Below are 16,545 nucleotides of genomic sequence, written 5' to 3'. Positions count from 1 at the left end.
CGTTGTGCAGACCTCACGACCCTCTGGAGAGCCTTACGGTTGAGGGCGGAGCAGTTGCCGTACCAGGCGGTGATACAGCCCGCCAGGATGCTCTCGATTGTGCATCTGTAGAAGTTTGTGAGTGCTTTTGGTGACAAGCCGAATTTCTTCAGCCTCCTGAGGTTGAAGAGGCGCTGCTGCGCCTTCTTCACGATGCTGTCTGTGTGAGTGGACCAATTCAGTTTGTCTGTGATGTGTATGCTGAGGAACTTAAAACTTACTACCCTCTCCACTACTGTTCCATCAATGTGGATAGGGGGTGTTCCCTCTGCTGTTTCCTGAAGTCCACAATCATCTCCTTAGTTTTGTTGACGTTGAGTGTGAGGTTATTTTCCTGACACCACACTCCGAGGGCCCTCACTCCTCCTCCCTGTAGGCCGTCTCGTCATTGTTGGTAATCAAGCCTACCACTGTTGTGTCGTCCGCAAACTTGATGATTGAGTTGGAGGCGTGCGTGGCCACGCAGTCGTGGGTGAACAGGGAGTACAGGAGAGGGCTCAGAACGCACCCTTGTGGGGACCCAGTGTTGAGGATCAGCGGGGTGGAGATGTTGTTGCCTACCCTCACCACCTGGGGGCGGCCCGTCAGGAAGTCCAGTACCCAGTTGCACAGGGCGGGGTCGAGACCCAGGGTCTCGAGCTTGATGACGAGCTTGGAGGGTACTATGGTGTTGAATGCCGAGCTGTAGTCGATGAACAGCATTCTCACATAGGTATTCCTCTTGTCCAGATGGGTTAGGGCAGTGTGCAGTGTGGTTGAGATTGCATCGTCTGTGGATCTATTTGGGCGGTAAGCAAATTGGAGTGGGTCTAGGGTGTCAGGTAGGGTGGAGGTGATATGGTCCTTGACTAGTCTCTCAAAGCACTTCATGATGACGGAAGTGAGTGCTACGGGGCGGTAGTCGTTTAGCTCAGTTACCTTAGCTTTCTTGGGAACAGGAACAATGGTGGCCCTCTTGAAGCATGTGGGAACAGCAGACTGGTATAGGGATTGGTTGAATATGTCCGTAAACACACCGGCCAGCTGGTCTGCGCATGCTCCGAGGGCGCGGCTGGGGATGCCATCTGGGCCTGCAGCCTTGCGAGGGTTAACACGTTTAAATGTCTTACTCACCTCGGCTGCAGTGAAGGAGAGTCCGCATGTTTTCGTTGCAGGCCGTGTCAGTGGCACTGTATTGTCCTCAAAGCGGGCAAAAAAGTTATTTAGTCTGCCTGGGAGCAAGACATCCTGGTCCGTGACTGGGCTGGATTTCTTCTTGTAGTCCGTGATTGACTGTAGACCCTGCCACATGCCTCTTGTGTCTGAGCCATTGAATTGAGATTCTACTTTGTCTCTGTACTGACGCTTAGCTTGTTTGATAGCCTTGTGGAGGGAATAGCTGCACTGTTTGTGTTCGGTCATGTTACCAGTCACCTTGCCCTGATTAAAAGCAGTGGTTCGCGCTTTCAGTTTCACGCTAATGCTGCCATCAATCCACGGTTTCTGGTTAGGGAATGTTTTAATCGTTGCTATGGGAACGACATCTTCAACGCACGTTCTAATGAACTCGCACACCGAATCAGCGTATTCGTCAATATTGTTATCTGACGCAATACGAAACATATCCCAGTCCACGTGATGGAAGCAGTCTTGGAGTGTGGAGTCAGCTTGGTCGGACCAGCGTTGGACAGACCTCAGCATGGGAGCCTCTTGTTTTAGTTTCTGTCTGTAGGCAGGGATCAACAAAATGGAGTCGTGGTCAGCTTTTCCGAAAGGAGGGCGGGGCAGGGCCTTATATGCGTCGCGGAAGTTAGAGTAACAATGATCCAAGGTTTTTCCACCCCTGGTTGCGCAATCGATATGCTGATAAAATTTAGGGAGTCTTGTTTTCAGATTAGCCTTGTTAAAATCCCCAGCTACAATGAATGCAGCCTCCGGATAAATGGATTCCAGTTTGCAAAGAGTCAAATAAAGTTCATTCAGAGCCATCGATGTGTCTGCTTGGGGGATATATACGGCTGTGATTATAATCGAAGAGAATTATCTTGGTAGATAATGCGGTCTACATTTGATTGTGAGGAATTCTAAATCAGGTGAACAGAAGGATTTGAGTTCCTGTATGTTTCTTTCATCACACCATGTCTCGTTAGCCATAAGGCATACGCCCCCGCCCCTCTTCTTACCAGAAAGATGTTTGTTTCTGTCGGCGCGATGCGTGGAGAAACCCGCTGGCTGCACCGCCTCCGATAGCGTCTCTCCAGTGAGCCATGTTTCCGTGAAGCAAAGAACGTTACAGTCTCTGATGTCCCTCTGGAATGCTACCCTTGCTCGGATTTCATCAACCTTGTTGTCAAGAGACTGGACATTGGCGAGAAGAATGCTAGGGAGTGGTGCACGATGTGCCCGTCTCCGGAGTCTGACCAGAAGACCGCCTCGTTTCCCTCTTTTTCGTAGTCGTTTTTTGGGTCGCTGCATAGGATCCATTCCGTTGTCCTGGTTGAAAGGCAGAACACAGGATCTGCGTCGCGAAAAACATATTCTTGGTCGTACTGATGGTGAGTTGACGCTGATCTTATATTCAGTAGTTCTTCTCGACTGTATGTAATGAAACCTAAGATGACCTGGGGTACTAATGTAAGAAATAACATGTAAAAAAACAAAACACTGCATAGTTTCCTAGGAACGCGAAGCGAGGCGGCCATCGCTGTCGGCGCCGGAAGTGTCAACCATCTTATCATCGTCATCTACCTGCTCCAACTTCAGGTCAAATGAAAGCATTAGAATCAGCCATCTTATCATCGTCATCTACCTGCTCCAAGCATTAGAATCAGCCATCTTATCACCGTCATCTACCTGCTCCAACTTCAGGTCAAATGAAAGCATTAGAATCAGCCATCTTATCATCGTCATCTACCTGCTCCAACTTCAGGTCAAATGAAAGCATTAGAATCAGCCATCTTATCATCGTCATCTACCTGCTCAAACTTCAGGTCAAATGAAAGCATTAGAATCAGCCATCTTATCATCGTCATCTACCTGCTCCAACTTCAGGTCAAATGAAAGCATTAGAATCAGCCATCTTATCACCGTCATCTACCTGCTCCAACCAGGTCAAATGAAAGCATTAGAATCAGCCATCTTATCATCGTCATCTACCTGCTCCAACTTCAGGTCAAATGAAAGCATTAGAATCAGCCATCTTATCACCGTCATCTACCTGCTCCAACTTCAGGTCAAATGAAAGCATTAGAATCAGCCATCTTATCACCGTCATCTACCTGCTCCAACTTCAGAACATCTGGAATCAACTAGAGCATAAATGTGTGAACCTGATTAGTAGAAGTCGTAAGTACAAACATGAACACACACCTAAGCAAAATATTCACAAACAATATGGGCCTTGCTGTACATCTACTGTAAATCAGGTTGAGTCAGCTGTGACTAGAAGTACTGTTACACTCCAGGCTGCTCAATGAGCCACGGATCTCATCACGCATTTGAAGAGCTCTTATTGGCCCATCAATTTAGTGGAACATTGCTTCACTTCTCTGTACCCCCCCCTCTCTCACCCCCCTCTCTCACTACCCACTCTCTGTCACTCCCCCCTCTCTCATTCCTCCCTGTGCCGTCCCTATTTCCCAACCTCCTCTATCTCACCCTGTCCCTCTCTCTGTTCTCTTATCTGCTCTCTCTCCCTCTCTTTCTCTGTTCCCCCAATTCACTATTCTCTTTCTCCTCTCTCTCCCTCTCTCTTTACTCCATAATGAAACTAATGTTCCACACTCACTGGGGCTGGCAACCACTTATCAAAGTTTCAAAGCCAGGTCATGTCAGAATTGTCAGACTTCACTTCAGCTTTACTCAAATGCCAGGATACAGGAGTTATTGACTTCGATCCCATTAAGCAATACTTTTTTAACATTCTATCCTTCAGCATTCTAAATTAAGTGTGAGGACTGATCGTGTGCGTGTGTCCAAAGCCACTGCAGTAGAGCAGAATAGCAGTATGCTCCAGCTATACTGTAGAATGGCAGTGTCAATGCCAGGCTGTTATGGGGATCATAAGGACCTCTAAATGGAACGATGGACTTAGATTACCCCTGAGATACAGCATCACACTCAACTTGCTATCACCATGAATAAAGATAGGATTGCGTTAGTTAGAAACATTTAATTAAGTGTCACTCCACAATGATACAACTACACCATACAGATTATTTTAAAACACATTGTGGACCACTCTAATGGAGTTTTGAAAAACTAAAACAATCACAATCAAGCATGGTACAAGTGTCATCTATAATGCATTACATCATAGATGTAATTACTTGTGTGTCATTGAGTAAGGAAGTAGTGGTTTAAGTGGGATATAAATGGGATGTAGATTGACAAATTCTTCCTCATTTACACGACAGCTATATGATATACATACTGGCTCCATGTACAGATATCAGCTCCGCACCATTGGTTGTTACGAGACATCAGTACGTCCTCTCAGGATGCAGAGAAAACCCCTGACAACATCTCTCCACTCTGGATGACTGTAACATGGTAATGATACCCCTCTCCTTGGAGAAACAATACTCTGCATACATGATGTACAGCTCTTCTACTTACAGAAGGCCAATATACCATATCTAAAGCACTTACTTGTACATAGATGATGGTAAACAAATATGAAAGCAGTGATTGACTGACAGGCTGGGTGGCCAAGGGTGGTCCAGTGGTCTAAGCCACTGCTTCTGGAACACATATACCGCTGCATCATAGATTTGAATCCGTCTCACTGCAATTTCTGCAACTCTCTCCTCTATCTTTTCTTTCTCTCTGTCCGATCAAATAAACAAAAAATATTTGAGAGGGAATAACAAGATGGGTGATTGCTTGTGTGTTTGACTGATGATTGTAACGATCGCCTTCGTGGTGGAAATGACTGCACCAAGGTGCAGCGTGGTGAGCGTACATTTGTCTTTATTTTAAATGTCGCCAACAAAACAAGAAATAACAAAAACGAACGTGAAACCCTATCAGCAGGCCCAGGACTGGGGACCCTCGCCGCAGGCCCCGGACTGGGGACCGTCGCTGCAGGCCCCGGGCTGGGGACCCTCGCTGCAGGCTCCGGACAGTGGATCAATGCTACAGGCTTCGTGCCATGGATCATCACTGGAGGCTCCGGGCCAAAAAGGCAGCAACCTTCCCGCTAGCCATGATTGGCTGAGATAATGAGTGGGCTGGACATGCCAAGAGATGAGTTCGGATTGGTCTGCCATATAGCACGCTTCTGTCTATTTTAGCTGGTTGGTATTTTTTAGGTAATCCTGTCTAACGCTGTAATGAGTGCAATGAGATTTGGGAAGCAAGTACAGGGAGTGAATGTTTGAATAAATAAATGGTGACAGGTGTGCGGGATAATCAGCAGCCGGATGACCTAGAGGCCGTAGTTGTAGTATATGTGACAAATGCATCTTTAAAAAATATATATTGCATAGTGGAGCTGCATAATTGTTGCTCTCCACTTTCTGGAGGACAGAGTTTTGGAATCAGTGGAATTAGACTATGATAGCTAAGGAGATGGAGAAAACACCCGTCTCCGGATTAGATCTTCAAACTAAGGGCACCCATGGCATCCGTGACAGAGAGAAGCATCCATCCATTATGTATATGGGTAAGATAGTCTAGCTAGCTACATTTTCAGATATTACACGTTTCTTATTTTGACAAAGTTGTTTTCATTTCATTTCAAGTTAAAGTGTGCTGTTAGCTAGCTAGCTAATGTTAGCCAGCTGGCTAGCTAGCTAATGTTATGTGTATGATCTTATTATTTGTATCGCAGAGCCATTTGCATTGCTAGTTATTGCCTAATGTTAGCTAGCTAACATTGAACCTGGTTGGTTAGCTACCTGCAAATTCATGCACGATAGTAACATCATGAGTTGGGATTATGGTTCATTGTTTAGCTAGCTAGCTAGCCACATGTCTTAACAAAATACTCCACTATGCAAGTAACAATTTCAATAGAATGTTGACAACTGTTGATAGACATAGTTGACAAATTTTTCTGAACGCTCAATACCAGTTGAATATGGCCGGTGTCCGTAAACGTTGGCAAAAAAGCATAAATTGTTGCCAGCAGCACAGTTGCAGTCACCATCGCTCTGATAACATAAAAACAGCCTAACCAGCTCTGCTAAGGTGAGTAAAATTGCCAGTGAGCTGTTCTGTCATTTTTGTCTGGAAGTAGCTAGAAAGCTAGCCAACATTAGCCAGGTTACTTGGGTGCTTGACTGCTGCTGTTAGGACAACACTCGGATCAACCCTTAAAACCTCTCTGGGATAGGCGGGACGCTAGCGTCCCACCTGGCCAATAGCCAGGGAAGATGCAGGTCGCCAAATTCAAATAAAATACTATAAAAATCTAACTTTCATTAAATCACACATGTAAGATACCAAATTAAAGCTACACTTGTTGTGAATCCAGCCGACATGTCAGATTTCAAAAAGGCTTTTCGGCAAAGCATAAGATGCTATTATCTGATGATAGCACAACAGTAAACAATGAGAGAGTAGCATATTTCAACTCTGCAGACACGACACAAAACACAGAAATAAAATATGAATCATGCCTTACCTTTGATGAGCTTCTTTTGTTGGCACTCCAATATGTCCCATAAACATCACAAATGGTCCTTTTGTTTGATTAATTCCGTCCATATATATCCAAAATATCCAAACTTTATTTGGCACAATTGATCCAGAAAAACACTGGTTCCAACTTTTTATTTTTATTTTTTTTATTTCACCTTTATTTAACCAGGTAGGCCAGTTGAGAACAAGTTCTCATTTGCAACTGCGACCTGGCCAAGATAAAGCATAGCAGTGTGAGCAGACAACACAGAGTTACACATGGAATAAACAATTAACAAGTCAATAACACAGTAGAAAACAAAGGGGGGAGTCTATATACAATGTGTGCAAAAGGCATGAGGAGGTAGGCGAATAATTACAATTTTGCAGATTAACACTGGAGTGATAAATGATCAGATGGTCATGTACAGGTAGAGATATTGGTGTGCAAAAGAGCAAGTAAATAAATAAAAACAGTATGGGGATGAGGTAGGTGAAAATGGGTGGGCTATTTACCAATAGACTATGTACAGCAGCAGCGATCGGTTAGCTGCTCAGATAGCTGATGTTTGAAGTTGGTGAGGGAGATAAAAGTCTCCAACTTCAGCGATTTTTGCAATTCATTCCAGTCACAGGCAGCAGAGTACTGGAACGAAAGGCGGCCAAATGAGGTGTTGGCTTTAGGGATGATCAGTGAGATACACCTGCTGGAGCGCGTGCTACGGATGGGTGTTGCCATCGTGACCAGTGAACTGAGATAAGGCGGAGCTTTACCTAGCATGGACTTGTAGATGACCTGGAGCCAGTAGGTCTGACGACGAATATGTAACGAGGGCCAGCCGACCAGAGCATACAGGTCGCAGTGGTGGGTGGTATAAGGTGCTTTAGTGACAAAACGGATGGCACTGTGATAGACTGCATCCAGTTTGCTGAGTAGAGTGTTGGAAGCCATTTTGTAGATGACATCGCCGAAGTCGAGGATCGGAAGGATAGTCAGTTTTACTAGGGTAAGCTTGGCGGGGTGAAGGAGGCTTTGTTGCGGAATAGAAAGCCGACTCTTGATTTGATTTTCGATTGGAGATGTTTGATATGAGTCTGGAAGGAGAGTTTGCAGTCTAGCCAGACACCTAGGTACTTATAGATGTCCACATATTCAAGGTCGGAACCATCCAGGGTGGTGATGCTAGTCGGGCATGCGGGTGCAGGCAGCGATCAGTTGAAAAGCATGCATTTGGTTTTACTAGCGTTTAAGAGCAGTTGGAGGCCACGGAAGGAGTGTTGTATGGCATTGAAGCTTGTTTGGAGGTTAGATAGCACAGTGTCCAATGACGGGCCGAAAGTATATAGAATGGTGTCGTCTGCGTAGAGGTGGATCAGGGAATCGCCCGCAGCAAGAGCAACGTCATTGATATATACAGAGAAAAGAGTCGGCCCGAGAATTGAACCCTGTGGCACCCCATAGAGACTGCCAGAGGACCGGACAGCATGCCCTCCGATTTGACACACTGAACTCTGTCTGCAAAGTAATTGGTGAACCAGGCAAGGCAGTCATCCGAAAAACCGAGGCTACTGAGTCTGCCGATAAGAATATGGTGATTGACAGAGTCGAAAGCCTTGGCAAGGTCAATGAAGACGGCTGCACAGTACTGTCTTTTATCGATGGCGGTTATGATATCGTTTAGTACCTTGAGTGTTGCTGAGGTGCACCCGTGACCGGCTCGGAAACCAGATTGCACAGCGGAGAAGGTACGGTGGGATTCGAGATGGTCAGTGACCAACTTGACCAACGTCACTACAAAATATCTCGAAAGTTACCTGTAAACATTGCCAAAACATTTCAAACTACTTTTGTAATACAACTTTACGTATTTTTAAACGTAAATAATCGATAAAATTGAAGACGGGATGATCTGTGTTCAATACAGGAAGACAACAAACTCAATCATGCTTTCTGGTCTTGCGCAACTATCAAACAGTACACATGACGTGACACTTGTTCAAGATGGCCGTACTTCTTCATTACGCAAAGGAATAACCTCAACCAATTTCTAAAGACTGGTGACATCCAGTGGAAGCGGTAGGAACTGCAAACAAGTCCCTTAGAAATCTGGTTTCCCAATGAATAGACAGTGACCTCAAAAACAAATCTGAATGGTTTGTCCTCAGGGTATTGGCTGCTACATAAGTTCTGTTATACTCACTGACATGATTCAAACAGTTATAGAAACTTCAGAGTGTTTTCTATCCAAATCTACTAATACTATGCATATGTTATATTCTGGGGATGAGTAGCAAGAAGTTGAATTTGGGCACGCTATTTATCCAAAAGTGAAAATGCTGCCCCCTATCCCGAAGAAGTTTTAAAGAGATTGGTGGGGCTAAAGCTTAAGAGGGTGTGAACAATGCTGAATGGGTATAGACAAAGAAGAGCTCTCCAGTAGGTACCAACACATTCAAAGGCCATTGTCTCAAAAGTGAGGTTACAAGTTGATCAACTTTCAAATCAGAATTACTTTCCCATTGTTCCTCAAATAAAGTGTATGATATACCATTTTGTAGCTCTGTGTCTATGCTTTTATCCAATGTAAAAAAAAATCCCCATTTCAAATTTTGCTACATACGACCGAATCAAAGCGGTCGGTCACAAATGCTATTTTAGGCTTACGGGTTAGGTTTAAGGTTAGGGTTAGGGTTTGGGTTAAGGTTAGGGTTAGGGAAAATAGGATTTTTAATGGGAATGCATTTGTACTCCCCAAAATGTTCTGAAAATTCACAAAAACAGAGCTGTGTGTGCATGTGTGCATGCGACTGTGTGTGTGTGTCCATCAGACCTGGGCAGAAAATGGTTGTATTTTGTAGTTTATTTGAAAATACCAGAGTTTAAACTACAAGGCAACTATTTTCTTTGATGTTCAAATACAGGTCTCAGAAAAATAATAATATTTGAAAGTATTAAATATGTGAGGGACATGGAATCACCTCAACATCAGAGAAGACTTTTGCAGCTTCAAAATGACAAAAATGTTCATCATGAGTGAGACAAAGTAATACAGGGACATCAAATTCTTATATGTGTTTACTAACTTTGTGATTATTACACAGCAACATTGTTGTAACATAAGGCCTTGGAAATGGCTTTATAATTGCTTAGTAAGGGAGTTATTACATAAGTGGAATAAGGAAGAGTCACTATTACTCTTGTGTACTGTAGTTACAAAACCTCTCAGCTCATTGCTATGAAATTCAAATGCAATGTAACAACAGGCTCCAAATGATTTATTTTTAAAATTATTTATTTATTTAACCTTAACCTTTATTTAATTACAGTTTTATTACACAGGAACAAGAACAGTTTAATATTAAGTGTTACTGAGAATTGCTAAAAGAAACTAAATATGTATTTTAATTCAAAGGGAAACTAAATATCACAAAACTGCCTTCTTGAATCAACTACAACCAATGTAGGTTGATCATAATGTTAGTTTGTATTCTGAGTAATCTATCCCTTTAAAGATGGTATAGTGTGTGTTTGAAACAATAACACTTCCCCTCAGATGGACAAAGAGGTTCAACGTTGCTTTTGCCAAGCATCCAACTTGCTGTTTGCAATGTTTACACATGGCTTTGAACTTCTCTGCAGTATTTCCACATATTATAAAATGAATTGCAGCTTTTAACCTTTTCAGTGGCATGTTGAGTCCTACAGTAGTTGAGGGTAACAACTTATTTAAACTTATCTCTACAAAATATCATTGGTTAATTGATTTGAGTTGATTATGTACACATGGGGCAATGGACATTCAGGAGAATGGACATTTACAAAATGTTCAGATAGAAATGTATTGTGTAGATCAAATATGGCTGTCAGATTGCTTGGAATACTATAGGGGATTGTGTGTTCTTTATTCATTATATTTCTATCTGCAACATGCAGTTCCAGATACAGCCCTGCCATTAGTTGAAGGCAGCCAATCCAAAAGTAGTCACCTCCTGAGATCTGTATTTCAATAGTTTTTTAAAAAGTTGTTGCTTTCTCAGATCTTTGGGATCTGTATTTAAATTGTTTTAAAAAGTCATTTTTGGCGATCTGCATTTAAATATTTAAAAAATTAGTAATTTCTGGGATCTGTATTTAAACAATTTTTTAAAAAGTAGTACATTTTTGGGATCTGTATTTAAATATCTTTAAAAAGTAGTCATTTTCTGGGATCTGTATTTAAATTATTTTTATGTCAGTTGGCAAGGGTCTTTACTTCAATATTATTGTGTTTTGATGTATTTCTAATACCTTAAGACGTCTTCTGGAAGTTTACTGTAAAATATGAGTCATCTTTTGGGATCTGTAGATTATATTTCCCTCACTAACTTTAAACATCAGCTATCTGAGCAGCTAACCGATCGCTACAGCTGTACATAGTCCATCTGTAAATAGCCCACCCAATCTACCTACCTCATCCCCATATTGTTTTTATTTACATTTCTGCTCTTTTGCACACCAGTATCTCTACTTGCACATCATCTGCTCATTTATCACTCCAGTGTTAATCTGCTAAATTGTAATTATTCGCTACTCACGCCATTTGCACACACTGTATATAGACTTTCTTTTTTTCTATTGTGCTATTTATTGTACGCTTGTTTATTTCATGTGTAACTGTTGTTTGAGTCGCACTGCTTTGCTTTGCTTTATCTTGGCCGGGTCGCAGTTGTAAATGAAAACTTGTTCTCAACTAGCCTACCTGGTTAAATAAAGGTGAAATAAAAAAGAAATTTTAAAAAGTAGTCATTTTTGGGATCTGTATTCAAATAGTTTTAAAAAGTAGTCATTTTTTTCCAGATCTGTATTAAAATAGTTCTAGTCACCTCGAAAGTAACTATTTGTTCCCCTGGAAAAATAGTTTCTTTAAACAAAGCGTAGTTAAAACTATAGTTACCCCACATCTGATGTCCATGATACCCAGCTCACCTGACCAGGGCCTTGACCGTGGACCGTACCACACTGGAGAGCAGGAAGAGAGGAGTGACCAGGATGTGGAACAGGGACAAGGAGGCAAAAGCTACAGCAGGGGACAGGTCAGCCTCCTCAGAGATGTGCACATGGACCACAAACGTCTAGAGGGAGATGACGAGAGGAGAGAGAAAAAATATTCATAATCACTCCAATAACCAGCATATACAATATATTGTGGGTGAGGTCTGAATCTAGAATCAAATTCAAGTTTGCAACACAAACTTTTACATAAACATGCATTGATGTCAATGGTAGATGTGTGCTGTAGTCGGAGCTGTGCTTGCATCTTTCAGTACAGGATTTGGTCCTGAAATTATAAATATCCCTCAAAGACAAGCACTTAAAACTGATTTCTGCAAATGTTTTTACCCTTCATTTAGTTTGTGATTAACTTGAGAATTTCAGGGCTTAACAATGATAAGCAAATCGCTGTCTCCAAAACCCACATCGCTCATCCAGAAGGACATCAGTTTGTCTTCTCTCTCTATCCCTCTCTCTATTTCATTTGTGTTCCAAAGGGTGAGGGATAAACCAATCACTGTCTCTTTCCAAAATACATTTCACTCATTCAAGGACCTCTCCTTGTGTTCTCTATGCCTGTCTGTTTGCCTGTCTGTCTGCCTGTCTGTCTGCCTGTCTGTCTGCCTGTCTGTCTGCCATACTGGATTTGTCACCACACCAAAAACTGCCTTGATGGCTCCAGCTACCATAAATATAACTGGGATTTACAGTGGCCTGCCATGTCACAAACCTCTACGGTGTCCCTGGGAAATGTCACTGTCCATCCTTTATAGTGGCAACATTCCAGACTGATTGGATTATGAGTGATACCATTCTAGTCTGGTCTGGTCTGTGCCCTTTACTGGGGAAAGGGGACTGCCCATCCACTGAGAAATATTTTTAGAGGGGGAAATGAGGTGAAAACATGCTGTTCTATGGTGAATAAAGTGAGGGAGGACATAAACTTGGGTTAGGCTGTAGACAGTAGTATATTATAATGTGAGGGAGGACAGATATTTGGGCTAGGCTGTAGACAGTAGTATATTATAATGTGAGGGAGGACAGATATTTGGGCTAGGCTGTAGACAGTAGTATATTATAATGTGAGGGAGGACAGATATTTGGGCTAGGCTGTAGACAGTAGTATATTATAATGTGAGGGAGGACAGATATTTGGGCTAGGCTGTAGACAGTAGTATATTATAATGTGAGGGAGGACATATATTTGGGCTAGGCTGTAGACAGTAGTATATTATAATGTGAGGGAGGACAGATATTTGGGCTAGGCTGTAGAGAGTAGTATATTATAATGTGAGGGAGGACATAAACCTGGGTTAGGCTGTAGACAGTAGTATATTATAATGTGAGGGAGGACTTAAACATGGGTTAGGCTGTAGACAGTAGTATATTATAATGTGAAGGAGGACAGATATTTGGGCTAGGCTGTAGACAGTAGTATATTATAATGTGAGGGAGGACAGATATTTGGGCTAGGCTGTAGACAGTAGTATATTATAATGTGAGGGAGGACATAAACCTGGGTTAGGCTGTAGACAGTAGTATATTATAATGTGAGGGAGGACTTAAACATGGGTTAGGCTGTAGACAGTAGTATATTATAATGTGAGGGAGGACAGATATTTGGGCTAGGCTGTAGACAGTAGTATATTATAATGTGAGGGAGGACATAAACCTGGGTTAGGCTGTAGACAGTAGTATATTATAATGTGAGGGAGGACAGATATTTGGGCTAGGCTGTAGACAGTAGTATATTATAATGTGAGGGAGGACATAAACCTGGGTTAGGCTGTAGACCGTAGTATATTATAATGTGAGGGAGGACAGATATTTGGGCTAGGCTGTAGACAGTAGTATATTATAATGTGAGGGAGGACAGATATTTGGGTTAGGCTGTAGACAGTAGTATATTATAATGTGAGGGAGGACAGATATTTGGGCTAGGCTGTAGACAGTAGTATATTATAATGTGAGGGAGGACAGATATTTGGGCTAGGCTGTAGAGAGTAGTATATTATAATGTGAGGGAGGACATAAACCTGGGTTAGGCTGTAGACAGTAGTATATTATAATGTGAGGGAGGACAGATATTTGGGCTAGGCTGTAGACAGTATTATGAAGGGCATCTATGAGATATGAATAGGCATTTATGACTGGAATGAATACTCACGGTCAGGACAGCTGCGATAGGGATGGCTGCGTTCATGAATACTGAGAACGAGGAGACACATTAGCAACATTAGATACGTGACAGTATGGTTCAGATACTGTACATACAGTTTGTTCCAGTCATCCCTCTCTCAGGCTCTCTCTCTACAGACAGTGTCTTTTTCCAGGATCTCAGTCTCTCTCTCTACAGACAGTGTCTTTATCCAGGATCTCAGCTCGTGTCTTCCTCGCTGTCTTTCTCCAGGATCTCAGCTCGTGTCTTCCTCCCTGTGTCTTTCTCCAGGATCTCAGCTCGTGTCTTCCTCGCTGTGTCTTTCTCCAGGATCTCAGCTCGTGTCTTCCTCGCTGTCTTTCTCCAGGATCTCAGCTCGTGTCTTCCTCCAGGATCTCAGCTAGTGTCTTCCTCCAGGATCTCAGCTCGTGTCTTCCTCCAGGATCTCAGCTAGTGTCTTCCTCGCTGTGTCTTTCTCCAGGATCTCAGCTCGTGTCTTCCTCGCTGTGTCTTTCTCCAGGATCTCAGCTCGTGTCTTCCTCCCTGTGTCTTTCTCCAGGAACTCAGCTCAACTGAATGGCTTACAGCGGTTATTGTCTAGGACTAAGCTAGAGCATCAGCAATGAGAGAGGCACACACACATTGAACCATTTCATGAAGTAAAAGGGTGGAGATTGGATAAAGTTGTGAGCCCTCCTTTTGTACTGTGGTGGTCAGACAGTGTAATGGATTAATATTGCTGTGATACGACTGTTTTATGGGGTGATTGGTTAAATTTGCAAACCATTGTATAATAATTGGGGCAGCAGGTAGCCTAGTGGTTAGAGCGTTGGACTAGTAACTGAAAGGTTGCAAAATCGAATCCCTGAGCTGACAAGGTACAAATCTGTCGTTCTGCCCCTGAAAAAGGCAGTTAACACTCTGTTTCTAGGCCGTCATTGAAAATAAGAATTTGTTCTTAACTGACTTGCCAAGTTAAATAAAGGTAAAATAAATTTAAAAAATACTGCAAAAACAAATCTGATTGCAAAATCCTGGAGGAACTGACAAGATGACTTAGAAGGCTAAGAATGAAAGAGTTCATTACATGAAACTACTACTACAGTTCATACATTTTATAAACTCTAGCAGGACTGACACAGAGTTGAGAGGGGTAACATTTTATAAACTCTAGCAGGACTGACACAGAGTTGAGAGGGGTAACATTTTATAAACTCTAGCAGGACTGACACAGAGTTGAGAGGGGTAACATGTTATAAACTCTAGCAGGACTGACAGAGAGTTGAGAGGGGTAACATTTTATAAACTCTAGCAGAGGTAGGTAACGTAGAGGTAGGTAACGTAACCCACTAGATATGGATGGTGTAGAGCTCTGTGTATTTGAGGTAATGTAACCTTCTAGATATGGATGGTGTAGAGGTAGGTAACGTAACCTACTAGATATGGATGGTGTAGAGCTCTGTGTATTTGAGGTAACGTAACCTACTAGATATGGATGGTGTAGAGCTCTGTGTATTTGAGGTAACGTAACCTACTAGTTATGGACCTGTAGAGGTAGGTAATGTAACCTACTAGATATGGATATGTAGAGGTAGGTAAGATAACCTACTAGATATGGATCTGTAGAGGTAGGTAATGTAACCTACTAGATATGGACCTGTAGAGGTAGGTAATGTAACCTACTAGATATGGACCTGTAGAGGTAGGTAAGATAACATACTAGATATGGATCTGTAGAGGTAGGTAAGATAACCTACTAGATATGGATCTGTAGAGGTAGGTAATGTAATCTACTAGATATGGATGGTGTAGAGCTCTGTGTATTTGAGGTAAGGTAACCTACTAGATATGGATGGTGTAGAGCTCTGTGTATTTGAGGTAAGGTAACCAACTAGATATGGATGGTGTAGAGCTCTGTGTATTTGAGGTAAGGTAACCTACTAGATATGGATGGTGTTGAGCTCTGTGTATTTGAGGTAATGTAACCTACTAGATATGGATCTGTAGAGGTAGGTAACATAACCTACTAGATATGGACCTGTAGAGGTAGGTAATGTAACCTACTAGATATGGACCTGTAGAGGTAGGTAATGTAACCTACGAGATATGGATCTGTAGAGGTAGGTAACGTAACCTACTAGATATGGATGGTGTAGAGCTCTGTGTATTTGAGGTAAGGTAACCTACTAGATATGGATGGTGTAGAGCTCTGTGTATTTGAGGTAAGGTAACCTACTAGATATGGATGGTGTAGAACTCTGTGTATTTGAGGTAAGGTAACCTACTAGATATGGACGTATATAGGGCAAAGGTCTGCAGACTGGTGAGCTCCTTGTCCCTGGTCTCCTCCACACTGTGACAGAAGATGTGTTCCCAGGCGTACAGCTTCAGAAGCTTGATTCCCCGCAGCAACTCATTGGTCTTCTTCAACCGCTCACTGGAGTACTCCTATAGGGTGATACACACACACACATCTGAATGACTGGAGTACTCCTATAGGGTGATACACACACACATCTGAATGACTGGAGTACTCCTATAGGGTGATACACACACACACACATCTGAATGACTGGAGTATTCCTTCAACAGAATACACACAAACATGGACTACTCCTATACCATAGTGCGCACAATCATGAACTACTCCTATACCATAATATACTCCTGTAGGATAATACATACATGGAGTACTCCAGACTAATGGCGGAAG

At 42.5% G+C, this 16,545-nt stretch overlaps 1 protein-coding gene across 2 annotated transcripts in view; it reads right to left on the bottom strand.

The window, feature by feature from the left end:
• LOC112259407 (ATP-binding cassette sub-family C member 8-like) overlaps window positions 1-16,545 on the bottom strand; it is a 134,996-nt gene that overhangs the window by 65,208 nt on the left and 53,243 nt on the right. For both annotated transcript variants that reach the window (XM_042331139.1, XM_042331181.1), the window contains exons 10-12: window positions 16,118-16,280; window positions 13,842-13,882; window positions 11,609-11,754 (exon numbers count right to left, since the gene is read on the bottom strand). In XM_042331139.1, coding sequence (XP_042187073.1) covers window positions 11,609-11,754; window positions 13,842-13,882; window positions 16,118-16,280 — 350 coding nt within the window. The remainder of the gene's footprint in view (window positions 1-11,608; window positions 11,755-13,841; window positions 13,883-16,117; window positions 16,281-16,545) is intronic.

The sequence above is a fragment of the Oncorhynchus tshawytscha genome, linkage group LG01, assembly GCF_018296145.1.
Source record: "Oncorhynchus tshawytscha isolate Ot180627B linkage group LG01, Otsh_v2.0, whole genome shotgun sequence".
NCBI lineage: Eukaryota > Metazoa > Chordata > Actinopteri > Salmoniformes > Salmonidae > Oncorhynchus > Oncorhynchus tshawytscha.
This window is presented reverse-complemented; position numbering and strand designations above follow the sequence as displayed.